This window comes from Tympanuchus pallidicinctus, unplaced genomic scaffold, assembly GCF_026119805.1.
Source record: "Tympanuchus pallidicinctus isolate F22 unplaced genomic scaffold, pur_lepc_1.0 scaffold25, whole genome shotgun sequence".
Taxonomy (NCBI): Eukaryota; Metazoa; Chordata; class Aves; order Galliformes; family Phasianidae; genus Tympanuchus; species Tympanuchus pallidicinctus.
In genome coordinates, this window is record NW_026294742.1 from 7,008,554 (window position 1) to 7,036,224 (window position 27,671).

General features: G+C 40.3%; 2 protein-coding genes across 4 annotated transcripts; one reads left to right on the forward strand and one right to left on the reverse strand.

Annotated features, from left to right (window-relative positions):
* Window positions 1-239: 239 nt before the first annotated feature.
* On the forward strand, window positions 240-5,127 carry LECT2 (leukocyte cell derived chemotaxin 2). Its single transcript, XM_052689425.1, has 7 exons — window positions 240-350; window positions 857-989; window positions 1,930-2,081; window positions 2,585-2,755; window positions 3,531-3,657; window positions 4,178-4,332; window positions 4,891-5,127. Exons 1-7 carry the CDS (start codon window positions 305-307, stop codon window positions 5,079-5,081), a joined length of 975 nt encoding a protein of 324 aa, XP_052545385.1. The 5' UTR covers window positions 240-304; the 3' UTR covers window positions 5,082-5,127.
* A 1,350-nt stretch (window positions 5,128-6,477) lies between these two features.
* On the reverse strand, window positions 6,478-19,726 carry LOC128083851 (F-box/LRR-repeat protein 21-like). 3 transcript variants are annotated; one of them, XM_052689422.1, is made up of 8 exons: window positions 19,602-19,726; window positions 18,961-19,150; window positions 16,902-16,997; window positions 15,289-15,429; window positions 11,706-12,158; window positions 10,112-10,234; window positions 9,724-9,895; window positions 6,478-8,779 (listed from the first exon to the last, which is right to left on the reverse strand). In XM_052689422.1, exons 5-8 carry the CDS (start codon window positions 12,078-12,080, stop codon window positions 8,136-8,138), a joined length of 1,314 nt encoding a protein of 437 aa, XP_052545382.1. In that variant the 5' UTR covers window positions 12,081-12,158; window positions 15,289-15,429; window positions 16,902-16,997; window positions 18,961-19,150; window positions 19,602-19,726; the 3' UTR covers window positions 6,478-8,135. The 3 variants fall into 3 exon arrangements, with proteins under 3 accessions (XP_052545382.1, XP_052545384.1, XP_052545383.1); XM_052689424.1 differs by lacking the exon at window positions 15,289-15,429; XM_052689423.1 differs by lacking the exon at window positions 18,961-19,150 and having other exon boundaries at window positions 19,602-19,722.
* Window positions 19,727-27,671: the final 7,945 nt, after the last annotated feature.

A 27,671-nucleotide genomic window follows, 5' to 3' on the forward strand; every position in this document is an offset into this window, starting at 1 on the left:
GGGAAGGAGAAGAAAAAGTGTTAAGAAATGGTTCAACCAAAGCTTCCTGAGAAGTGGGATTGTTCATTTCCATCTGTTAATGTGAGCTAAGACACCCATTGCTTTACCTGTCTTTCCCAACCAGCTCTAAAAAACCGTTATATTGTACAGATATCTCCAGTGCCTAATATGGCAACGTTGTCTGCTCGGAGTTGTAACGCTTGGCTCAGGACTGATTGGCCAATACAACAGGCTCACTTTGGAAAACACATAAATACTACAGAGATCTACTGTGGGACATCTTTGACTCGCTCAAAGGCACGAGATGCCAGCCCTCAGCCTGATCGCCCTGCTCAGCCTGGTGTCCACTGGTGAGTTGGTTTGTCTTGAATCTGTACAGACAGACACTAATCAATTACTGAAATTAATTTCAACGTAAAGCTAAGCTCTTTAAATCTGCTTCTATGATGAACTATAGTAGTGTTTTTACAGATAGACCTATACTGAAGTGCTTTGGTTTCACAGAATAAGTAGTTGGTATTGTAGCAGAAACTAATATTAGAAATCTGTGTCTACAGCTTTATTTTCTTTTGCTGTATGTACTTTATCAAGGCCCAAGGCTTCCAGGAAAGCAGTCAAGTATGCATAACGGGTTGCTTGATGTTCTTATAGCTGCAGTTCAGGGCATTATGAAAGCCCACCAACCATCATTTGCCTGTAATTAAGGAGGAAACCTCTCCTCTGTGGCAGAAGTCATAACACATGCCTTCTATCTTAACCATTGCATTTTGTAGCTTACCACTTTCAGTTGTACAACACTAACACAACCCTATTTTCCCCCCCACCCCCACCCCGTTTTCCTCTTCTGCACGGGCAGTTTTCACCAGGCAGTGGGAGGTGCACCCTCCCCAGCAGCAGGGCAGGCACTGGGCGCAGATATGCAGCGGGAACCCTTTCAATAAAATCCGGGGCTGCGACAGATACGGCTGCGGCAATTACGGAGCCAGCAGGTAACAGGGTGGGCATTAAGGACCGGGAGCAGGGGGCGCATTGTGGCTTTCCTACACCGAGTGTTCACAAAGCAAGAATGAGATTTAACCAAGTTTTTAAAAGGCTTACTACTATTTTGCATTCTTTCTCCCAGATTTAAGGACAATACACAAAATCACCAGCAGTGCCTTTCATATATCATTCATTGATATTTCTGCTGCACTTCAAATGAAAGAGAGCTTCTCCATGCTTTCTCTTAGTTGCTTTGAGTCATTACTTAGCAATCTCACTGAAGGAAATCAGTGTGATTTTGACTAACAGATGTATGGGTAAAGAGTAAAGAACAGAGACCACTATGTATAAACTAGCAGGCTGAGTGGGAACAGCAATGGAAAGCATTCCAACGACTAACGTAATTCATCTTTGGTTCTTCTAAACCAGACTCTTAACTAACAATCATCAATAGAGCTTACAAGAAGCCTTACAAATTACTTCACACAAGCTAAAGATCTGCAGCCACCACTGCCTCTGCATAGGCACCTTGTAACAGAGAAGGTTATGCTGTCCTAAAAAGCACTCAGAGGCCCTTTCAGCTCAGGATATTCTGTGATTCTATGATCTCCAGCATAGAACTTAAGAACTGCTAAGTGAGAAAATGCCAAATATACAATTCTATTTAACATGGCATAGATGCATGCTGGAGTGGAACAGGAGTACTCTGATGGTCTGGTGTCCCATGAATTTGGCAGAATTAAAAACATTCATTAGTTTGAAATTCTGCCCCCCTTTAAAGTGGACCACTACAAACACTCTGCAATAAGAATACAATTGAAACCACTAACTTCTCCCAATTTCACTGCAGATGTAAAACATTATGTTTCTAGAGAAGCTTCGTACGTAGTCTGAGTGATTTACCTATTAGGCCTGACAGATTGCATAACTACTTAATTATGTCATCAGACAGGGTAAAGGAGAAAAGCACAAGGGTGTGGATGTCATCTGCACTGATGGATCAACAGTGTATGCTCCCTTCAGTGGCCAGCTCTCCGGACCCATTCGATTCTTTCATAACGGAAATGCCATTGATGATGGAGTCCAAATCTCTGGGTCAGGTAAGCAACAACAGCACATATGTCACAAGGCAGGCACAAGCAATCTTATTTACCTGAGTAAGATATTTCTGTGCCTCTTCAAGTCAAGCAGATTGCTGATTTAGTCTCTCTAGTTCTTATACTGAAGCACAACTACATTGCCGCTTAGAAATACCAAAAGCTCCAGAAGGATGCAGTCTTTTTCTTAGATAGAAAGGAAGAAGGGAGCTGAAAAACACATAGCAGAAAAACAACCCCAAGTCAAACAAAGGAAAAAGTAAAAACAAAGCATCCGAAGTCCTCAGTTTTGCTGAGAGGATATTTTCCAGTCCCTATTTTCCAACTTCCTCTTTTCTTTTTCTTCTTTTCTATAAGGATGTGAGTACTTTCAGGATTCTTGGTACCTTGACTCCATTTCTGCTTCACCACTGTAGCCCCCAGTAACAGCCCAGTGAGGAAGATTTCTTGCACTCTGCCTCAACAGATGCAGCTGGTGTTTGACCTTCCTCTCCCATCTTTTCCAGGTTACTGTGTAAAACTAGTCTGCATTCATCCCATCAGATACCACGGCCAAATCCAGAAAGGGCAACAACTTGGAAGAATGCTGCCAATGCAGAAAGTGTTTCCTGGCATTGTCTCTCACATTCACGTCGAGAACTGTGACCAATCTGATCCTACTCATCTCCTCAGACCTGGTAAAAACAAAACAAAACAAAACCAAGCAACAAACATTTGAGGTTTATCATGAATGAAAATGTTTAATTGCAAATTACAGTAATATCAAGCAATAGGAGTCTCCTCCATCATAGGGTCTCCTCAAGACATCTGTAAGAGAGAAGACATGCATTATAGCATAACAGCACCATAGAAAGGAAAGAACATGTTTTAGCTTACCATGCTTTATTTTTCACCCCTCAATGCCCTCCCATGGCACAGAAGCATCAAGTCCCAGCAAAGATAGTCAGATGTCCCTTTTGATCCTTCTAACTACTAGCAATGTTTCCAAAATTACATCTCAGCTAGATCAGACATAAAATTCACACTTGAAAACAATCATCCTAAAGATTTCAGTGATGACGTAGAAAGACTTAAGGACTTTGATCCCATTAGTGTTGGCATAGAATAAGAAAAATCCAAATCTTCTCCTACCCCTCAGTTTACACTCTGGTTTATAACTGTGATAATCCTGCTGTGTTGTTGTTTTTTGTTCCCCCTCATCCCCCCCCCCCCTTGGAAGCACGTTCTTTATATCAGCCAACCCTAATTACAAAGCATTAAGATGTAGTTTGAGGCATTTGTTCCACTTACAATTCCAAACAGGTGACAAATTTTGTGGAGGATCAAACATCAACTGAACACTGCATGATGCAATTCCAGCATGTTCCTTCCTAACTAAAATGAAAGTTGCAAATGTGAAATACATTAAATAAAAACAACACTACCTTTATTTCCTGTTTCTATATTTCATAGATGTTTTACCACCCCTCCCACCATTCCCACAACACGATACTCACTGGGCAACAATATGTTCTGGGAATCCTACGAACGAGATAAGAGGCTGCGATAAATACGGCTGTGGATATTTTGGAGCTCCGAGGTACTTTGAACACGCGGGGTTTTATCATTGCTTTGTTGGGATAGAGTTGAACCTTGTTTAAGCTCTGAAAGTTTAGGTTGAACATAAGGGAACGCTCACTGCAGACGTCGTGCAGCACAAGAATGGGTTGCCAACATTGTTCATGAAGCCTCCGTGCTTGGAGGTGTTGGGTTAGACAAAGCCGTGCCTGACCTGGTGTTGTGAACAACCCGAGCTGAAGGTAGGGCTAAACATCCTCCACAGGTACCTTCCAACCAGTACTTCTGTAGCTCTAGAGTTCTATTTCAAAACTAGGGAGAAATAAGCCTCCACCCACACAATTCCCAAAGCTGTAAACCTAACTGACTACATAACATTAGCTTAGCTACCGAAAGAGAATGTCTACAAATTCTTCAGCCATGGTCAATCATGGCAGCACCATCTCAGTACTACTAACCTGTTTTCAGAACTTGCTAAGCGACCTCTCTCTGCATAATGTTAGGTCTGGCAGAGACTTCTCTAAGTATGTATTTGTTTTCAGACGCAATGGCAAAGGAGAGAAGCACAAGGGTGTGGATGTCATCTGTGCTGATGGTGCAACAGTGTACGCTCCCTTTTCTGGTGAGCTGTCTGGACCCATTAAATTCTTTCATAATGGAAACGCCATTGATGATGGAGTCCAAATCAGGGGATCAGGTATATAGCTGTTTTCATTTATTTTATTTAACAGTTCATTTTGACTCAAGTTCATGTAGGATACGTTCCCTCACAGGTAGTTGAGTATACCAGCAAAGCACACATTTCCAGTTGCTGTACTGCCACATTCAGAAATTTCTGCTCCTTTCTTAGCATACAAATATAAGCATTCAGTCTTAAAGACAGTGAGGGAAGATCTTGCCTTTATGAACTACTATTTAGTTTTCTCTCTACAAAGAGGAAAAAAAAGCTAAAAAGTTTGATTGGGCTGCAAATTGCATGAGAAAAAAAATTAAAAACAGGGAGCTTGAGTTGTGAATATTGTCTTCTTGCTTCAGCAGAGAGGAGAGCTTGAATTCTCACCTGTCCCTTCACTTTCCCTTCCCTAATAAGCCAGCAACTCCAACCACTCTCTAAACTTCTTACAGTACTTTGGATATTATTGCATTTCCAAAATTGCTATCTCAGTGGAAAGGACAAGAGTTGTTCAAATAGAATTAATACAGGAGAACAAATGTACATCACCTGATTTTTTTCCTTCCTCTTCTTTTTAACCAGGCTTCTGTGTAAAACTGCTGTGCATCCATCCCATCAGATACAGTGGTAGGATTTCTAAGGGACAAGCTCTTGGCAGAATGTTGCCAATGCAAAGAGTATTTCCTGGGATCACATCTCATATTCATGTTGAGAACTGCGATCGCTCAGATCCTACTAGCAATCTTGAAAGGGGGAAACAGAGAAGAAAGTGAAACGGAAGTGTAAAAAGTTCTGAATAAATACATCTCAGCATTCAAATGCTGTTGTTGTTCTCACGTGGATGGTCTCTCTCAATGAAAGAAGGAAAATGTACTTTACAAATAGAATGAAGTGTACACAGCAGGCACGACAATAGATTGCTGATGCAGTATTTTGAGCCTTACTTATTATTGTAAGGCCCAGCATCAACACCTCTGCCAGGTACCAGTGAGGTACTGATTTTTAAGTATTAGTAGTTGTGAATATTGTACCTTAGGCTAGCTTACAAACTTTACTGCATTTTGGAAAACAAAGTTACTGAAAGGAAGATTACTTCAGTTTTTGAAGGCATCTTAAACTGAGAAAAATTAGAGGGAAATTTACAAGAACATTCCAGAAGACAAAGATACTGTTTAGTGTTGTCATACCACGACTGATGCCTCTATAGATTGGCAAGAGGGACTCCAAAATAGAACATGAGATTTTGTTTGAATGGGTATTTGTGGGGGAAAAAAAAAAAAAAAAAAACAACCAGGAAGTTAGCAATGACTCACAATAAGCTTTGTGAATGAGTCAGTCAAGAAACTTGGAGATCAGCTTACCCCCTCATGTGGCAGAAAAGGTGCATTGCTGCAAGCTTCTTGCCAGAACTTGGACTTTCTGCAGTGACCCTACAAATCATCTTCATCCCTTAGGTGTAGATTCTGCACTTTACGTGGAGGTTTTTAGTTATTCAACATCCTTGCATTACACACTGAAGAGAGGGATGTTTAGAAGGTAGAAATAATACACGCATTGTACCACCAACACAACACTGAAATCTAACATTAAAACCAAAATTCAGCATTAACCATGTCAAGTGCTACCCGTAAATTGGTATTTCACATGAAGACTAATGAATCAATTTGGTTGATATTATCAGTTGGTCTTCCTTATTCACATCGTTCTGAACAAATATACCAAAAGAAGTCACCATATTAAGATTTACTTCGCTAATAAACGCAGGCTCATTTTCGAGCTTGGAACTGCAGCAATCCAACATCAGCAACTTCACAGAAGAGCTGCTCCATTAACAGAGAAAGGGACAATATTCAAATAAGCATTTTAAAGTTCCCCCCTTGTGTTTCATTTCTGTATATAACCACTAGAGACTTGCACTTCACTAATTCATTAGTGAATTCCATCATGTTGGCTACAGGGACATAAAGGACTGTAGAACTACTCAACCCTCTAAAAGATTTGCCAGCATATCTAAAACTCTACTTTGAGGCACAAATGTGAAAGGACAATTATTAATTCCCTGTTACTTCAACAGCTCCACTACCTCTCTAGGTTTGTCATGTTAGAAACATGACACAACTCAACCTAAAGGGAAGATAAGCAGTGCAACAGACAGATAAGAGTCTGGGATCAGTGCAGGTATTAGATCAGTTTATTATGTTTACAGTTAAAGCAAATCACACATCTTAAACCAAGAACTGCTTGGAAATACCTCAGTCTTTTTTTCAATCCCCTGACTTATGGAAGCAAATGCTTGGGTAGTAAGTGCTAGTAACCAGAGCCAGATGCTTCTTTTCTTAATTGTGCAATAAGCAATAATACATTATTGATTTAGACATGCATTATATGCTATTGGAATTCCTTTAGCTTGTAACTGTGAACAAGTCTGATCAAAACAACAGAGGTTTAAGCCTCTATATTTTTTTTCTTAACTGTAGAAAAGTATAACCATAGAAGAAACTATTTGACATTTTATCAGATGTGACAAATACCACCAGTAAATTAGATGTAGACTTCTTATTACAAATAGGAATATAGTAATGCAGTATGAAAAAAATTACAGAAAAATTTGTATACTACACATTTCAATTCACAAACTGTGCAAAAATGTTATCGCAAAAATACATACTCTACTTCACATCAACTCCCTATTCCTTTCCACTGTAAAGAAAAAATCTTCATCAAAAAAGCAATTAATAACAAATAGTAAACAGTCTCACAATCCCTCCCAAACCAAAAGTCTCAGCATCTCCTTCAGCAATACATAACTCTAGAAATCAGGGCTTACAGCACAGCTCTATACAAGAAAGGCAAGACAAGACTCCTGAAAGTCATTTCAGCCTCTAACAGGCAATTTTCTGAAATGCTCTAAACCCTTGACTTCAGAAAGTGATTAAAGACAATTGCATTCCATTGATCCTTCTTTTCCACTAGCCACATTCCTGAGATTCTTATCTCTTAATAAAAAGAGCCCAGAGCAGCATTCAGATGTCAACCTTTGTAATCAAAGATAGGAACTCTCAAACTCAGAAGTGCTTTGTCATTCTTCCAAGCAATCAATCTACTTTTAAATTCGTTAACTTCAATGCAATCTCTTCTCCATCCACTTAATGCATGAGATAGAAAAACAACATACTGTACAATGCTGTCTCTATAGTTTAGCTAATCTGATAAAGTGACTTAAAGTGCAACTGAAGATCTGAAAGCGTTTTTTGTTGTTGCAGAAACTCATTTACAACATTTTAATACACTGTCAGGAGTTTAAACTAGATTATATTTCAATAACCTGGGCTGGTGTTTTTTATGTACAAACTTTTACATATGTAACAAGAATGTTTTGAGAAACAGCTGCATAAAATTTCATGACAAATAAAAGTCTTAATGAACTCCAAGTTATATCCAGCTTCCCATAAAGTTAGCTTTACCCGAGGAGAAAAATTTCTCTTCTATTATTCTGACTACAGCAGAAAGACTTAAAGACAGACATGAGAAAGAAGTTCAATTTGAATGAAACATTTAAACTGGAGCTCCGAGAAGCTCAAGTTGACTGAAGTATGAAGCACCTATAAACCAGACCTATTTTCAGTGTCAAGTACACTTAATCTATTTTCTATTTTAATATGTCATTAACATTCTTGAATATCTTACTGTTACTCTACTAGAGGTAAAAAAAAAAAAAAAAAAAATCAAATATGAAAATAATTTTTCACATTTTGTTTTAAAAAAATCTTTATTTGCATAGAAAGTAACGCCCTGATTTTACCTGCCTACCCACAGATGAAGAGTGTTTACCATGTTGGCATCATATCAGGAAACCACATTCTTCCAAGGTGTTTGGAGACTTCCAAATGAAGTCGATCTAAGCTATAATCATTATCTGGAATCAGTACCTCCTCCATTATAGAGAGCTGTGTCAGCCTGCCTCCACACATCTTAACAAATTCGATAAAACCCCTGCAAGTTACTTCACATTCCCCAAGTCCCATTGCTGTTAAGTTCTTACAGCGCTGAGCAATCTGAATAAGTTCATCATCCAAAGGTTGAAGTCCATTAGCACACACAACCAACTCAATTAACCTCGGGCAATTCAGGCCAATACGACCTAGCATTGCTTTGCTTACTGCACGACCAAAGTAAAGGTGCGTAACAGGGGTTTCCTCTCTGAAGAAAGCATCAAATTCTTCTTCATATAGGAAAAAATACATCACAATGTTGACTTTGGGGGAGTGTTTAACAAAAGCATCCCAGCTTTGCTTTTTAATGGTGTGAAATTCAACCTGTCCAGGATTTTCACTCACAACGTCTATGCGAAGGTGCTCAAGGTCCACGTGTTTTTCACTTGAAAGAGCCAGCAACAGCTCATCACTCAGTATGTAGTAGTTCAGAGCCAGCTCCTTAAGTCCATGACACTGGTCAGCAACGCAAAGAACTCCTGAGAAACAAAAGAAACTGATCTGTAAAATGACAAGTGAACATAAGCACAGCAGTGTGCTGCAATGCTCAAACAAATACTATGTCTACTGACTTGAATGCTCATGCCTGTAACAAAAAAAAAAAAAAAAAACAACAAAAAACCAAAGTATGATAGAAGTTCAGAGTATACTTTCATGGGGTTTTGGCCACAAATAGTTATTAGCAAGGTCTGGTAAGATCCAGCTGAACTTGCCACTGTTCTCTTTCCCAGAGCTCATTCCTTCAGCACTTATCTGAGAGCTCTTTTTAAGTGAACATCAGCAGCCAAGTTGAACTTGAAAGCTAAAACCTCCCTGAGCTAAGACAAATAACACACTGCTCTTGATCTGTTGGAACAGGGTTCACAGATTAAATTGCCTTTTGTGGATGAATACAGGAGAAAGACTAAACCAGCTTTCCCTTTACCTTGCTCCAGGGTTTCAGGAGAAAGGTAACTGAAGGTCCTTTGAGCTTCCCATCTAGAGCCTTTCAATGGAATCAGCCATTTGCCAAACAATATTTAAATGAGCAAGTTCATGCTGCTACATCTGGGCACAGGAGGACACTATAGAAATCAAAAGACTCTTGCTCTTTTACTATTAGTTTTAAAATTCATTTACTCCTTCTGTTTTTATTAATAAAACTTTGAAGCATTAATTTTTTTTTGCTCAGTAAGTTGAACTCACAGCATTTTGCAAAACAGTTATTCATAGTTGCTTTCACATCCCTCAGCCCATCAATTAGTAATAAATTCATCCGGGATTTTGCACATACAATCCCACAAAATATCAGTTTAATTTACAAGGTTGCACACTTACATAAACTGTCTAAATACAATACATGAATAATTGTTTCAAAAGTAGGTCTCAACTATTGTTTTATGTTGCTTTTTTACTGTATTTTTCATGCATATTCACTACTCACCAGCAGGTGATACATGAGGACAACTGCTCATTTTAAGCAGTTTTAAAGTATCACTGTTGTTAGCAACAAGAACCTTCAAAGAAGGATCATCAAGTGGTGTGTCATCTATCTTGATTGATGATAATGACTTGGAGTTTACAAAAACTACTGTCAGTGCTGAAGCAAAATGAGCCTGTTTGAATGAATTGAAAGAGGAAAAAAAAAGTTTTATGAAAGACAGGAGGAGCTTCATCAAAACTTTAGGTTTTGCAAGCATAAAAACTTCAAAAATAATTACTTCTTAGGTATCCCCTTTATTGTGTAAAGAATATATGCTTATCATTGTTTAGATTAATTTTTCTTGAAATATGGTTTCTAAGTTATATTTTATTAAAAAAAAAAAAAGTACCTTAGAGACATTCATGAAGCTTGGTTTTGCTGTAGAAATCAAACCCAGTGTCTTGATAGAACAGTTTACCAACTGAGAAAGGATGTTACAGGCTGCTTCTGCTGACTCAGTACTACTATCAACCTGCACAAGCAATTTAAAAATCATTAAGTTATTCTTTACTACATTTCAGAAAATAGCATCACTGATGGCCAATACTGCAAGGTCCACAATCACTCAAGCTGCACCACACCAGGCTTCATTTACCACAAAAACAGGAAAGGAACAATAATTGGAAATTTCAAGACAAGAAAGAGTTTAGGAAGGTCAGTAGTAAAAAATATTTCCAAGTATTGACAGTTCTTTCTAATATGAACAGACCCCACAGATCTAGGCTGTCTTTTCAGATAAGCTCAAGCCTATCCAAATAACTACAAGTAGCGCCAGTCTGATCAACAATGGTACAGATGTACTTTAAGTAAAATATCCAGACTTTTAGAGCAGAAACAGAGTTAAGATCTAGACATCCTCAGCAAACTAAACCATTTTGCCTGCATGGGGAAAGCTTTGCATCTCAAATAATGAACTGATTCCTCATTCAGCTGTAAGATCAATGATCAACTTTGGACAAATCACCATTTCATCTTGCGTTCCTCCTTTTTAATAGCCAAGATGACAGACAGTTCCAATACCTGAAGAAGTGAGGCATAATTAAGTGCCTGGAAAAGGGCACAAGCTGCAGAAACAGATACTAGATTGCCAGTTCACTATCATCTGCTACCTGGTATGCAAAAGTAAGAGGTATTTAATAACTCATCATCCACGGATCTCCAAATATCAAACTCCTAACACTGCTGACAAAAAGCAGCTTTGGATTTGTATCCAAGTTTTAGCATCAGATTTCTTCTACTTTTCCTTCATAGATATGACTACCTCCTCTTAACAAGTGACTATAAACTGTTAACAAAGCAAATTCAATTTCAACAATGATCTTCTCAGATCAATTATTAGTAAACCCACACCAACTAATCAAATAAGATCAAGTTTATGCAGTCCTGAGACTACTAATATAACCTTCCTTTAAATCAAGGTTACTGTTACTTCATTACATCCTTACTTCTCGAGCACCTGAATATACATGGAGAACATCTTCCCCCCTGTTCACATGAATTGTAAAATCTCAAGTTGTTCTTCACAGTACAGACAGTTTTGCAAAATTACACACATAAGACTTCAGTTCACTTCCTCCAATTCATCAATGTGTAAGAAATGTTTATCCACACAACAATCTGCTGAGATCTCAGACTGCCACCAACACTGGAGCAGAGAAACTCTGCAGCATATTCTGAAAAACGTAATTTAACCTTCAGTGCAGTATCACATAACGTTAGCTCTTCCTTTACTTTGCAGGGATTAAAGTGTAGAAATCAGAAAGAAACAATGAGTATGTGTGAAAAACAAGTTGTTCCAGTAACTGTCTTTTTAAATATAACACTTCACAGGGATAACACTTGAGACCACCAACACATACGATTTAATTTTCTGTAGGCAGAGAAGCTGCATACATCAGGCAGAGCAATGTGACAAAAAAGCCTCCATCCACCCCAGACTTTACCTTGAAGCTGACATACTGCAGATGATCAGCGTGCCTCTTGATAATCTGCTGAATTAGATCAGGATGAGTAGACTTCAAGTAAGAAGTAGCCGGCTGGCTGAGTTCAAATTCAAATCTCCTCCAGAGATCTGGGATGTGAAAAACTTCGTTCCACCTTCGGCAGACGGACGATGCCCTGGCTCGATCTACCAACGGCAGGAACTGGAAAATGCGCAGAATAACGTGGTGCGGAAGGCTTCCCCAGTCTATCGAGGCATGGGGGTCAGACTCACTAAAGGCTGACCCATATAAGCAAGTTTTCTGTTTTTTGTTTCCCTGTGATGTTTGAGGAACTGCATTTTCATCTGTAACTTTCTGCCTAGCTCTCTTCATCATGAAAGTTTCAGGCACTGGACCAACCCAATGTATTCAAATTGTGCAAGAGTCTTGAAAGTCCTCACGTGCAGTAGATCTCTAGAAAAATAAAGAAATTAGGGAAGAAAGGCAATAAAGACAGGGAAAACACAGTAAGAGATAAATAAACCATGTTACTAACCTGCCATTTTTGCTAGTAAAAACTTGTGTCCATGTGTTATTGTCTAGCATATAGACACAAGCAAGGACCTTGCTTCTCAACACCATTTGTTTGCACAAATTATAATACTTGATTTTGGTACAAACAAGTTAAAAAAGTTTCCTAATTTACCAGGTGCAGTTTAACCTGTTACTACTTGAGAGTGTATCGATCATTTTGTGGAAAAGTAGTATTTAAGAGCAATATACTTTAGTAAGAGCAAATTAGATACCTTTAAGCAAATCTCAGACTACAAGAATTCTAACATCTACAGAAGCCAATTCCCAAGAACTTCCTACAAGCAACAACAAACATTAACATGTGTGCCTCCAGAAGAATCCAAATCAATACTTTTGCTCATCTCCTTCACAGACCTTTTAAAAGACAAAAAACAAAAACAGCTGCCAAACACAGAAAAGCCTGCACAACTAACAGCAACAACATACTCTACAGGCCTGTCAGCAAAACAAGAGCAAGAAGTAAGATTCTCATGCTGGCGTTTTTTTGGCACAGAAGACAGTGATCTCACAACACAGCAAAGTACAGTACTCCACCAAACAACTTTGTCATCTCAACCAGGGATTAAAGAAGGGCAGGAAGAGTTTTGATTTCATATTCTGGCACAGGGCAGCCTACCTAAATCCATTCAACACTGAATTCTATTCTGCAGGTAATCCTCAACAGTTTTAACTGTTTCAAGAACTGCTTTGTTTTACAGTGGGCTGAGGACCCTTCCCAAAGGCTCTGCTAATTACACATTCAGCCTGATCTCCTATCTGCAATCAGCCTGAAGGGAAATTTTGCATTACTTTACCATGTATTCCTCACAAATCAACAGAACACATCTATTTTTGGTTGAACTGTCTTTCCATGACAACCCTCACAGGATGCTTTTTCTGGGATTCAACTCTACTTAATGTTATTTCTCCCCTCTTTAAGCATTAAATAAAGAAACTAAGAAATAACACTGGTTCTAATTCTTACTCCAGTTTATTCATTTTTTCTGATGCATTTCCAAAAATAAAATGCAGCAATAAGAATAAAGATCTGGTAAATTTCAAATATTCACAGACAAATTTAGTCTGATGTTCACATTTTCTTTTATTCTACCCCTTGTCTTGAGTTCTTTGGTTTATCATGATTCTCAGGCAGCTGTAAAGCCCACTGACTTACACACTTTTTTGCTCCTAAAGGCCACACATCACAGCACGAGTGAGGCCTTTGGAGATCACTGCTCCATGCACACAGAAAATATCCATCTTGTAACACCACACTAACCCTGTAAACACCACACTAACCCTTGACCTCTGCCCAATGCAAGCCTCTTCTCTGCTCTCTCTGACAGGATATTAAAAAAATCACATATCTGCATTATCTTGCACTTAAGAAGAGTATAAGTGTTTGCTCTCAGCTCTTAAAAGAGAGCAACTCAATCACAGTTCTGACTTCAGTATATTAAATACCCAAAATGTTGGACTAAGTTAGAAGCACAGCATGTATTTGACATTTAGGGTGAAACTTTTCCTTAGTATCTCATGATGGAAAAAAAAACAAAACAACCCAGGAACACTCATCAAAAGCCAGACCACCCTGTCGAAAATGCTGATATTTTCCACAGCTCACACATCCTATCTGCAGGCTGTTGAGGTGACTGACATACAACTATAACAATCCACTCTTATGAAAAAGAAAGCACACGCCTCCTTTGAGAAGAGAGGAAGGAGAGCCTACACAACTCAGAGCTGTTTGCATGACCAGCTTCTCTAATGCTTGACATAACAAACTCTCTCAACCACCAAGGAACTTATTCCAGCAGAAATTTTCACCTCAGTCTCTTTAAGGCTACATTTATGATAGAAACAAGTAATACCCACAGAGAAATAAGTATTAACACTGCATTATATTTAATAACTAGATCTGTTCTTCCCTGAATGGACACGTGCCTTACGTAACAACTGGGGAAAGCCTGCAACTCAGAGAAAATGGTGAGTGGTACACATACATTTCAACATACCCTGCTTCAAAACAAAGCAGTATTTCTACATTAGTATTACTTATGTAATGAAGATGAAAGCTCAGCATGAATAAACACTTTGCCACTACCATTATCATCCACATAATTCAAACTGTCATCTACGTGACAACGTTTTATGACTTTTGAGTTAAGTCACACAATGAACAGGCATTCCGAAGTATTACAGGTGGATGTAGTAATCAACAGTTGCATAATACACACTCTCTCTTTCAGTTACTGGTAGCTGAGCTAAGTTTAGTTTGAGTCAATTACCATCTAATTTTTTTCCCTCCTCTCTCCTTTGAAGGTGCTGAAGAAACCAGCTATTTTCTAAAACTGAGGTCAAGACAAAAAAAATTAGAGAAGCTAAAAAAATTAGAGAAGCATTTCTATGCTTCTGCTATTCTCATGCCTATCTATAGCATCTCAGTAGAATGTTAAGTCCTGAAAACAAGAAATTAGGGTTCACTTTCTTTTTAAACTTTCTTGAGCTTCAGAAGGTGCAGCTTTAGCTCCCACAAAGAGGTCCTGACATAGAAAAAAAACACCAGAAAAGCCACCATCCCCCCACCCCAAAGGCCAGGCTATGCATGAGATTCAGTACATCCAAAGACCAAAACGATGTGACAAGGCACAAATGGTACATATAATATATACACTCTCAGTGACAGAGAGTGGCCACAATTTGTCCTTGTTGCTACATACCTTTAACACTGATAATTCTGCAAGTTTTACCTTTAGTACTGCAGTACATTTTAATGCAGCAAAATTACACTGTCCTACTTTGCAAGATCAGCAAAAAGTTCCACCAGTTATCTACAACAAAGCTTTCACCACACGTGAAGCCCTAATATTCACTATGAAGGTGTAAATGCCTATTTTGTTTCGAGTACCTGAATGAGGAAAAGTAGGTAAGATGATGATTGTTTCTATTTCAGAACTTAATTGAAGTAAATAATAGTTCCACGTGACATAACCAGGGTAGTAGTCAATGAAACATTTACATGCACACATACCTCCAAAGAATGTGGAAGTTCCTGTCAAGTTACCAGCACCTTTTTGGTATCTGAACATCCATCCCACTGTTGAGTCATCCTGTATGTGTGCAAGGATTCCTTAACCAGAAGGCAGGGATGGGTCCCAAAAGATGAACTGACCTGCGAAGCCATTGACCAAAAAAACAAAACTGTTCTGCAAAGTTTGGGAGACCCAAGGGAAGGACTAAGGTCAGTTTTGGAACCAATTCTGAGAGGAATAGTACACTGTGCTGTAAGGCAGATATGGCAGCAGAACAACAAAAGTGGAAAGGAAATTAGTTCTACCAAATGTCATCTGACAACTATCATCTAACTAATGGAAAGGTGCACGTGTTAGCATAAATCTAGATTTAGCATCACCTACAGTTTTATCCACATCAGTGTTCTTATGCAGCAAGAAAACACTTCTGAATTCTTGATTTGTATATATGTGTGCGTATATATATATATATATGCATATATATATATTTTTTTTTAGGAAGTTATGCACCTTGATAATAAGTACTGTTGTCTTTTTTTCTGCTCTCTGTGTACAATAATTAAAGATACAACCCCTAATATTGTAAGATGTAAGTACTATTAGTTTAAAATGCTATTCAGTTGTACCATAAAAGTGTACTTAGTGCACCACTATAAACATGTCAGTAAAACTACTTTGGCTAATTAAACTCTATGTGAAGCAAAAGACACTGATGTATGAATGGATATGCTCCCATCTGCTAATATATGAATAATAGCATGAAGGAGTATCTTGGTCTGCTGTAAGGTATACCTGAGACCTCCAAAATCAGTTACCCATGGGACAGTATTTGAAGAAGTTTCAATGGAAAGTTATAGGAACAGCTACACCCACCTGGCTAAACTACAATAAGTTCAAAATGAAAACACAGATTTAAAATCTGAAAGGCATTACAACATTAGGATGCTTTCAGAGTTGTCTCTTCAACTAAAAATAAGATTTCTAGTAGATTTTTATTGCTAAACTTTCTAATAATTGTTTTTAAAAACCAGGGACATCAGGCTTTAGATTGTCCCGAGTCCTAAGTCATAACATCATCTTTTAAAAACTACACAGTTAGTATCAGCCTTATAATTTAACACAGACACAGCACATGTTTTAGATACAAACACAACAGAGCAGCAGCCCCTTATCTCTTAAGCAAAACCAAACTCAAACGCTAAATGCCTTGCAAATAATGTTGCTCAGCTCGCTCACAGAAGAAAATTCAAGGCCTGTACAATCATGTTTGTAATTAGAGTTGATTTGCATTTGCAGAAGCGTCTGCAGATGGCACACCTGGAGAATTTTGTAATTTATGGTGGCCTTGTGTTGCACATAGGATTTACAGGTATTGCATGTACCCTGCTCACCACGGGCCTCCTAACTCCGCATGGCACATACAGATCACATTCACTTGCAGAAGTGCTTTCAGTGGCTAACACAAAAGGCAGATTCATAATGACGTGTGTGAACAGAACACAAATGACAGCAGAGAGAACAAAACACTGAATGCAGTTTAAAGATTTTAGGCAGAAGTTAATTAAGGGTAAGTTTATAAACCACACAGAGTACTTCGAAGCAGCTTTCTTACCTGAAGAATGCTTCCAAGTGACAACAGGCAAGAAATGAATGAACTGATGTAGCTGCAGCCATGGGGCACTCAGAACCATCTGTCTGCTTTCCTCTCCTGTCCAGATAAAATGCCAAAAATGAAAATCTTTAGTAATTAAAACAAAAACCTACTAATACATCCCATACAAAAGTAATAGGAATTGGATTTTGATTTAAACATTTTCTTGCTAACAAGAATGGTCTCTGAGGAATCATCTTGACACAAAGTAACTTGTCTCACATTGCAAATACTGTTACTGATAGAACTGTGAGGTCAGGTCAAGCCCGAAATTGATGTGAAACAAGTGTTGCAACTGCATTTACATTGTACACTGTCAATAGTACAGTGTAAACAGCATGCTTTCAATATTTGCATTATAGTTACTATTAATTGTGAAGTCTGTTAAACAACACTGCCTGTAACTGTTACCATAATCTAAGAGTTGTGGAAAATAGAGAATTAAAAAAAAAAAAGCACACAAAAAATACTTTTTCTGCCTTTCTCTATTTCTTGGCAAGGCTATCAGCCCAGGGATCTATATGACAGATGACCTAAATGCAAGCATTCACTTCTACCACATGGCACAGCTTCCTACCATCAACCATGCCAGCAGCATGAAGTCACCACCCAGTCCAGCCCTTGGCACACAGTCACACAGCAAGGAGCAGGCCATGAACTGCAGTCCATCATTAACAAATCTCTCAGCCTGCTGCCTCCTCCTCCCTGTTTAAAAGTTCCCAGGGAGCAGTGACAGCCTGCCCAAGCTAGCAGGTCTACCATCACCTACCATATCAGGGCATTTATTTTAACAGCCCCTTATATCCCTTCAAGCTGCTTGCTTTTAATACATCAAGGAGAAGTATTCAGAGAAGTTTGTGTTCCACTGTCTTTCATCATAAACAGTCACTAAGCTTTACACCCAAGCACATCGCTGAACTGCTTTTTATAAAAGCACTCTCAAAACTGAGCCCTTCTCATGCAAATACTTTGATCTTCATCAGAAAAAAAAAAATAATAACCTACCCCTCTATTCTATCTCTGGATTTCAGTATTTGGCATACCACAAAGATTTAAAACTTTCTACTTTTAACAGCTGAGTACTTCCTACTAATTACAGACCGTAATTAAGTGCTCATGAAGCAAGCTCCTCTTTAACAGAGCTGCTCGAGAGCTACCCAAATTATTATCAAAGATAAACAGCAGCAGCAGAGTTGAAATACTCAATAAACTGATGGGGTTCAGCAAGTCTAGTCACACCCTCATTCGAGTAGAGGAAAATATCAAATACAGGTGCACTAGTTCACACAGCTGTTTTCCACTATAAACACGTTTGACTTCGATGTATTGCTGTTGAAGTCTGCTGCACGTTATCCTACCAAAACAAACCCAAATCCACATTATCAGCAGGGATCCTGGAAAGTTCAAGGTCAATAGCTGTTTTTTCAGCTTATCCTGGTAACAGAACCACAAACTTCTGCTAAAATTCAGACTTGCAAAAGTCTCCCACGATAAGGGATTCCAAGCAGGGGACTCCAAGAAGTGGCAAGCAGTGGCTTAGTTAAGCTAGCAGCTGTTCACTGTTTCCCATGCTCAAACTTCAGTTGCAAAAAAATAAAAATAATAAAAAAGAACCCACATCACACGTTCAGGCCACATAACTGCTTTCTCAATTTAAATTCCACCTGCAGTTTTTAACGCCAAGGCTCAATTGTAATTGAAAAAATAAAATAGCATAAAATTGATTTTCAATAGAGATACTAAAAAAAAAATTGGATGCCAGTTTACAGATCTGCCCTTACCAGCTGAAATACCTGCCATGTTAATCAAATAGCCTTCAGGAAATCACGTTTTGATAGCAATGTGATCATTCTCAGAACATTAGAACCTGCCTGGGAAACAAGAACAGGTACTGCATGCAGGCAGTGCCACAGAGCTGCTGAGATGGGTGACACAGCAGAGGGCTGAACTGCTGAGTTCTGGCAGAGCACAAAGAGATCAGAAACGTATTTCAAGCCTAAAACTCAGAAGATCCACCCACCGAATGCAGTGAGGTCCGAGATTAAGCTTTTCCTTCATTTAGGACACAGCAGCCTTTTTACGGGTGGGCGTGGGGAACATTTCTGCTTCTGGGCAGGATTGTTTTCAATCAATCCTCATCTTTCTCAACCTCAGCTGTCTCCTCAGGGATTTACCACTTAAAAATACGCTTACGACAAAGCCTTGGAGACCTAAAAACAACAGCGTTCAGTTGCATTCGAGCGTTCGCATTAGCTCTAACTGCAGAAATACAGCTGTAATGCCACTTGAGCGTTATCTAGGCGGCGAAGCCTAGCTGTGCGAGCTCGACTGCTGCACCGCTTTAAAAATAAAGCAGCTCTCACCTCAACACCCCCCTTCCCAACTGCGAACAACCCCCAAGACGTCCTTTCTTTTCCTCAGCGACACACCCAGAACCCCACAGCTCCTCACAAGAGCTCTCTCCGGCAGCCTGGCAGCTCCCGTCAGGCTGAGCCGACAGCTCCGGGCAGGCAGAGGCCCGAGCCCCGCCGCCAGAGCCAACAGCCGCCCGGCGCCGACGGTCCCCAGCAGGCCCGGCTGGGTACCGCTCCCCAAGCCCGCTTCCTTCCCCTCCCTCCAGGTCGGGATCCCCACGGCCCCCTTCCCCGCCCCGCAGCTCACCGCCTCCTCGCGCGGCTCCTCGCACGGGCAGGGTCGCAGAGAAGCTCGCAGCCAGCCCAGCGACCTGCCCACGCCGCCGGCCGAGAAGCGGAGAGAGGGGAGGGGCCGACGCGCGCCCAGCCCCGGCACGGCGCGCAGTGCGCAAGCGCGCCTCACCCCGCCAAACTAGCGGCACGTGACGCGGCGACGCCATTTCGCGCCCGGCGAGCCTCGCCTCGCTGCTAAAATGGGAGGGCGGGAGGCGGTGGGTGCACAGGTGGCTTTGCTTGTGTGCCAGCTGTTCTGTGTGCTCCCCCATTTCCCACCTACAAGCAGTAAGAGTGTTTCTTTCTCCCAGCTGGGTGGAGACGGAGATCCCTCCATAAGGAAAGATGTGTCTCCCAGAACTGACAGCGTGGCCGCCTTGCTTGAGGTCTTGGATTTCTGCTTGCAAAAGCTCCCCTTTATTTCAAGACCTAAGGTGTAATGAGCAGCAGATTTTATTTGTATGGATGTGCAGCATCACGTTAATCAGCATTTCTTTGTGATCGTAGGAGCATCTGAGTTATCGGATATTTGTTAATACAAAACGCACACAGCAGATCTCCTGGCTCTTGCACAGAGCAATGAGTAACAACAAAACCTCTATAGCATCGTAGAAAGAGATAACAATAAATGTGCTCAAGGTGTTTCGGTGGTAGATTTTTATCTCCCTCTGTAATAGCAAAGCTGTGAAAATGCAACTGTTGGTGTGATGCTCAAGTAAGGCTTCTTCAAACCAATCTGGGAAACAGAAACAGAGCCGGTTTCAGGGCTAGCGAAACAAACAGAGGGAAAATTCATCATGCAGAGATTTTGACACCTTCAGAGTACAGAGTAAATTCCTCAAAGAGAATGGCAAAACCTGCTGCATGTTTAAAAAAATCTGCTGAGTTTAGAAAACCTACCAGAAATGGTCCAACCTGTATGGCTGTTGGCAGCTGCATTCGCACTTGAGAGCAGGAGGCTGAGTCTCCTGGATAATTGTTCAAGTCTTTTGTTCCTGATGTATAAACTGATACAAAGTCCTGCTACCAAAAAGCACAGTTAGCTCTAGAATTACTATCTGCAGATAGTAGTAGAGGATGGATTGTAAACAGAGATTAATGGGGATTTGTAGCTTGTGTCTAAATCTGCCAGTCATGGGTTTCTTGGTGCACCGCCAATAACCTTTGGGCTGCTGCATGGAAACAGGTTCAAACATACTTAAAGACTGATATTGGCAGAACTTTGAGACTGTGTACATGAGTTTCCTCTTCTGATCTGATCCAACTTAAAATGAAAACAAAAGGAGGGGAGGAGTAATATAGAAACATATGCATTTTATTACATGTAATTGCAATAAAATGCTTGCAGAGAAGAATATATATGAGAAGAAAAAAAAAAAACACCACACCAGTTCTGAATTTGTTGGAATTGCAAAAAGTGGGCACACACCAGCAGCTTCTTCCTTCTGTTTATCTTCCAGGTATAAAGCAGTGCTCTGCACTGAGCTGCTGCATGTGTCTCCAGGTATTTCATCTCATGCATAAGAGGCAGGGAAGGACATATGCCCTCCTTCTCTGACCCTATGACTGAGTTGCTCACGTCATCCAAAGTGGGGCTTAGCCTTCATCCTGCGGTTGTGTCTCCTGGAGGCAGATCTGCAGAAAGATATTCTGCCTCGTCTCAAGCTTATGATGGTAATGGGAATAGTCACCACAGTATTTCACGCAGGTTTTGTAACATACTCTTTGTGTACTTTAATCAGCAGTAATATTGCCATAACCGAAGGGTGCTTGTTGTTGCATATGCTCGCCTTTTTGAACTCTCGAAAGATCACATTAGAGGGAAAAGGCCAACAGTGCGGGGCTTTGGATGAGGATTCACGAGAACATCCTGCAGTACTAAGTAGATTCTTTTGTAGCTGCTCAGACAAATAAGTACACTTTGTTGCTCTTGGTTTGACGACTTGACTTCAGGAAGACTCATGTACTGGAAACAGCTACTTCACGGCCCTTCTCCGTTCAAAACCCAAATACTCAAACTTCGTACAATCAAACATTGCGGTTCTAATGATTTAAAACTGAACTGAGCAGGGTGAAGTAGCAACTGGCAATCATACTCAAAAAGTAGGTTAGTATGTCATGCTTGCTGTGAGGCTTGTGAGCTCCTCCTGGACACCAGCTGCTTCACAGGCAGGCAGTGAGAGACACACTGCCTCAGGATCAGAAATTACCCAAGCTCTGTAAATGTTTCCACATTGAATCTGAAATAAAAACAAAAGCAATTGCTTATTTACATAAATGAACACAAATCATTAATAGAAGTAACTCCAGCTGTGTTATAATTCTATCATTTTATGCTCTGAGCATTTGAAGTACATATATTCTTTTATTTTTTAATACGTATACTGCCTAGACCTGTCTTTCAGAGAAAGCTGATAATAGGTATAAAAGTATCCACTAAACTGCAAACAGGGCACCAGAAATCTATCAATAGAGAAATATGGGTCTGGCAAAGAGCACAGTCAGGACCCTGAGCTTCAGCAGAGCAAAGTTCCAGCTGTTTAAGGAATTATTGGATGAGATCCTCTGGGAAACTGTTCTTAGGGACAAAGGAATGGAACAGAGCTGGCAGCTCTTTAAGGACACCTTTCTGAGAGTATCCATTCCCCAGCATAAGAAATCAGACGGAGAAAGCAGGAATCCAGCATGGCTGAACAAGGTCACAGTGAGGGATAAGAAGGAAATGTACAGACAGTGGAGGAAGAGATGCATGGCCCGAGAAGAGTGCAGGGCTACCATCTGAATGTACAGAGATGGGAGAGGGAAAGCCAAGGCACGGGTGGAACCATAAGTCATGAGGAATGTGAAAAATATTAAGAAGAGATTCCTCTGCCAGGAAGAAAAACTATAATAAAGATAAAACGCAGAAAGAGTTTTCACCAATTTCCTCCACCCTCCTCAGATTTTGTCTTTCAGGCCTAGGGTTCAGGTGTGGATAAAATAACCTTTACCTTCATCAGCTTTATCTTTCCTTTTGATTCATATTTGTGGTAATGTTTTTCAGAGTAATGTTTCTATTAATTCTTTTTTCTATTCTATACAAATGCAGTAAACACTGGAAAATGTTAGATCAGTGGCCACTAAACAACAGCAACAACAAAAAAAACCCTACAGAACTGGCATAGTCTCTGTAATTTAAACTGCTTCTTTGCCCTGCAGAGATTTTTAAGCATACCTTGTAGGGATTTTTTCTCTGTTAGTCCTGGGTTTGGGTGTCTTTTTTGAACTTCCAGGGATGCTATAGCATCCCTTGGTCACAAGAGGGAAGTCGTGTATTATCTGCAGAATTCATTTTTTAACAATGAAATTTCTGCAGCCTAATAAAGCCTAAATGTGTGAGGATATGTATGTGTGTGAGACTTGTAAGTGTGCTTATTAATCTATCCACATATTTACATACACACATCTTTCAGTTACCAAATAAGAGAAATCACTGATAGAAATAAATAACAACAATCATAGCTTGCAGCAAATACCCTTACATTGGCCTAAAAATATCTTTTTTACACTCCTGAGTGCTCACATTCACGATTAGTCTCAAAGCTAATATTACCTGTTGCTATCAGCACTCACCCACATCATACCCCTGCCAGCAGGGCCTGGCCAGCAAGGAGTCTTTTGCTAGCCAAAATTCGACTCTATTTGAAATTCACCCCAGAATTCGTAGCATTAAGTGTACTTGCATTTACTTTGTTATAATGAACACAACTAGTAAGCCTAACATGGCATGGCAGCTTCTTCTTGTAAACCTATCTACTGTATCTCACTCTGCTGCTAGCGAAGACCATTGCGAGATAACTGCTGGCAGTTCGGTAGCTAGATTTGGATCCAGATATGTTGATGTTTAATTTGTAGCTTTCAGGGAAATACGTTTCCTTGGAATCAACAGCAAACATCCTGTAAAAGTAAACTGCCATGTCTGGCCCAAGGGTATGCCAGGTCCCTTGCACTGTTTCGTCAAACTCTGTCGACCAGCACACATTCCAATAGCCCTTCAGTTCATCCCAGGTCTGTGAACCAGTGCAAACTCGCTTTACTGTGCCAACAGGTGCTATGTGACACAGTAATTTATAGTTCATAGAATCATAGGGTTTGTTTGAGTTGGAAGGGATGTTTAAAGGCCATCTAGTCCAACTCCCCTGCAATGAACAGGAACGCCTACACCTAGATCAGAGCTCTCAGAGCCTCCTCCAGCCTGACCTTGGATGTCTCCAGGAACATCCACTACCTCTCTATGCAACCCGTGCCTCATCAGAAAAATCTTTTTTCTTATAACCTATCCAAATCTTCCCTCTCTTAGTTTAAAACTATTTCCCCTCATTCTATAACAGCAGACTCTACTAAAGAATCTGCCCCCTTTCTTCTCACATACCCCCCTTTAGGGAGTGTGTTCTCAGGTCTCCCTGGAGCCTTCTCCAGGCTGAACAGACCCAGCTCTCAGCCTGTCCTCACAGGGAAGGTGTTCCATCCCTTGGGTTATTTCTGTGTCCCTCTTCTGGACATGCTCCAACAGGTCTGTATCTTTCCTGTGTTCTGCACACAGTGCTCCAGGTGAGCTCTCACCAGCACAGAGTAGAAGGCCATGCTTCTTTTTGATGCAGCCCAGGGTACAGTTGGCTTTCTGGACTGTGAGGGCACATTGCTGGCTCATGTCCAGCTTGCCATCCACTGGTACTGCTAAGTCCTTTTTTACAAGGCTATGGTCAATCCTCTTGTCCTTCAGCTTGTATTGATAGTGGAGATTGACACGACCCAGGTGCAAAACCTGGCATTTGGTTTTGTTGAACTTCATGAGGTTGGTTCTCCTGGGCCCACTGCTCAAGCACTGAACATTCCTCCCACCAAATTCACCTATTTCCAATTTAGAGAGAAGGATCTTGTGGAGGACCATGTCAATGGCCTTACTGAAGTCCAGATAGATGACATCAGTGGCTCTTCCTTTGTCCACTGATGCAATTATTCCACCAAAGAAGGCACTAGGTTGATGAGGCAGGACTTGTCATTGCTGAAGGCATGCTGCTTGTCTCATATCACCTTGCTGCCGTCCATGTGCCCTAGCACAGTTTCCAGGAGGATCTGTTGCATTATGCAGTTGCATCATGCAGTCGTGCTTGATTTGGCTTTTGGATTTCTTGTGTCTATTTTGCACACTCTCCTTGTTGTTCTCTGACCTTGTGACTTCTTAAATGCATTCAGGTTTTCTGTCTGTACAACTAGTGCCCTTCAAACACAGCTGGGCTGCATCCTGAAGAACATCCCCTCCATAGCTGTGTCTGATAGCACCGATACAAATGCAGTGGAGATTGGGCCACACATCAGTGATGTGTTGCAATGAATTTGGGGCCTGTGAGAAAAGATGAGTTATCAGGAGCCACAGGGCTGATTCCTAGAGCTCTATCATGGATTGTGTTTGGGATCTGGAAGTGGGTGTTTGGGATCTGGAAGTGGATGTTTGGGGACATGCACAAGTTTCCAGATGCACGGAGTTGATTCTCTTACACTGATTTTTGGATTCTATGAAAGGCATTGTAGGCAGGAGAAGGGAGCTTTCCTAATCTAAGTTTGGTTACCGAACCGCCGATCACGTGGTTATCTGTCAGGTTTGATATATGGTTTTGAAACTTGTAAAGGAAAGCCACACGTAATTAATCATTACCTATAATCTGCACATCTGAGCTATTAAACAATCTAATCATTAATTTAATTGCACCACACCTGCATATCATCATTGTGTTTGTATGACTTGTTGGGATAAGAAATTTTGCACGGTCTAATTTTGAAAATCTTAAAAGCTTGGAACTGATCAAAGAAAAAACTGCCATAACAAGGCTAGACCTCAAGCCAGGTGAACAGTTATGAACATGTCTCATGTTGTCAGGACAGCATGTGGTACAACAGCCTGGATGTAAACACAAACACAGTCAGAAAAGCATAGGTGAAGACTTTCTCAAGGCCGTATCTTTTCACTGTCAAAATATTTTTGTGATTTGATGCTGCTTCTGGAATTGATTTCTGTCTCGGTACACTTTTAGATAACCTTTACTATTATCTGTGTGGGTTTTTGTTATAAATGTAGCCAAATTACAGGACTGGATGGTCCTTTTTGGGAAAGAGTACATGGTAGGATTAAGTTGTTATTCTCTGAGTATGGATTTTGGTCATTCTAATGCGCATGTATTAATCTGCAGTAAATGGTCTTCCAAACATTTTCAATAAAGGTTGATCAAGAACTTTGGTAGGGATAACTGTAGATACACATCTACAAAAGCATGAAATGATACCAACACATGGCAATAACTGAATTTCATTTTGTAATGGAGCTAGAAGAGTGCCAACCATAGAACTACGATGGCAGTGTTTCACTGTTTAAACGATACGAAAAATGTTCTATAAGGACTCATTAAGAACTCATTGCAGAGACAACTATTACATCTTGTTTGGTCAGACAGTTCTTCTAAAGAGTGACAGTTATGCCAGGTTTTCTTTCATATATGTTGAGAGGATTAAACATGTTGCTGCAAGTGACATCCTGGTGTTGCTTGAAAAAGTACCTCTGAAGAATTCATTTAAAATTGGGCTTTGTGGGCACACAAATTGACAACTTGGCAAAGCACAATTCCACATTATGCTTTAACTTACTTAGCTGAGGGCACCTAAGGAAGTATAGTCCTGTTGTTCTTACACTTCTCTCAGGTGAAGAGTCAGATGGAAAACCAAGAGTTTTTTTTTGTTGGTCCTTTGCAACTGCACAGCCACACAACTGCTGAAGCTATCCGTGTTCAAGCAAATTAACTCTAGCAGGACATGTCATTGTAACAAAACATTTCTAGTATCAAAAACATGTCAGACCAGGCTTTCGTATAGTTCTTCTTCTTCATTCATTATGTCTTAATTCTTTGTATCAAATAAGTATAAATGAGTGCCAGCTAAAGGCTGCAGCCTTGGGACTGGCAGCAACACATTCCTGCAATCCACATGCAGCTCTTGCCCCTGTTTCACCCACACTGCTCCACTTGGTTGGTAGTTTCCTTTCATGCAAGGGGATTTCTCAGTTCACTGCTTGGGATACTCTGGTTCTAAGTTCCCCATAACAAGGTTGTTCCAGTGCCAAAGATCTTTCCAGCTCCTGGACCTCTCTTGGAGACAACTGACAGGACAAAATACACACTAGTCATTAGAATCTTCTGGTCTCCCAGTCTGCCCCAAGGCTTGCCTCAAAGATAAGCTGGTGGTAAGATCAGTTTCAAACAGCAACACTGAGCAGCAGCTTCCATCTAAGCCAAGAAGTCTTCTAGATTTCTCTGAACATTTTTGCATCCCATATGAAAGGGCGTCCTATATTGAAATATTCGGGATATGTGATCTATACACACAGCTTTTCTTAACTGCACACAGGTAAGTAAAAGGATCGTGGTGAAAGCTGCACAAAATTATGCTTTCCTTGCCCATCTTGTCCTCAATACCAGAGACTGTGAGGAGCAGGGAGGCTGTGCTATAAAGCATTTAATTTTCCCTTTCCTCTTCCCTCAAACTGTTCTGCAGCATTTGCTGCATCTGTCAGTCTCTGATGAAAGGAATTTTTGGGTCTTCAATGCCAATTTTCTTAAAATATCATGAGATTCACCAGAGCTCCTGGTCCTTAGGGGTTTGGGTCTCTAAGTTGATGATAATGATCAAATGCATTTTTGCACTTTTCCTCTCTTGCAAACACCACAGCCTTTATTTCTAATCGCACTCTGGTAGTGCAACATACGTGCCAAAAATACTCTGTATCAACAGGAATGTTTTAGGTCTTTGTGTTTTCCTTTCTCCTGCATTTTACTTAGTAATGTGATGTCAAATGTATATGGGAGCAGGAAAATGAGGCTGAGACACTTTTTCTACCATGGAACATTTATATATCTATATGGCTGATTTATATCCTGCCTGAAGTTGGTGTCATACAGAAAATCTCTCTTCTCTCCCACAGGCTGCTTGCAAAGTCAGAAGTAGGCTGATCATTATC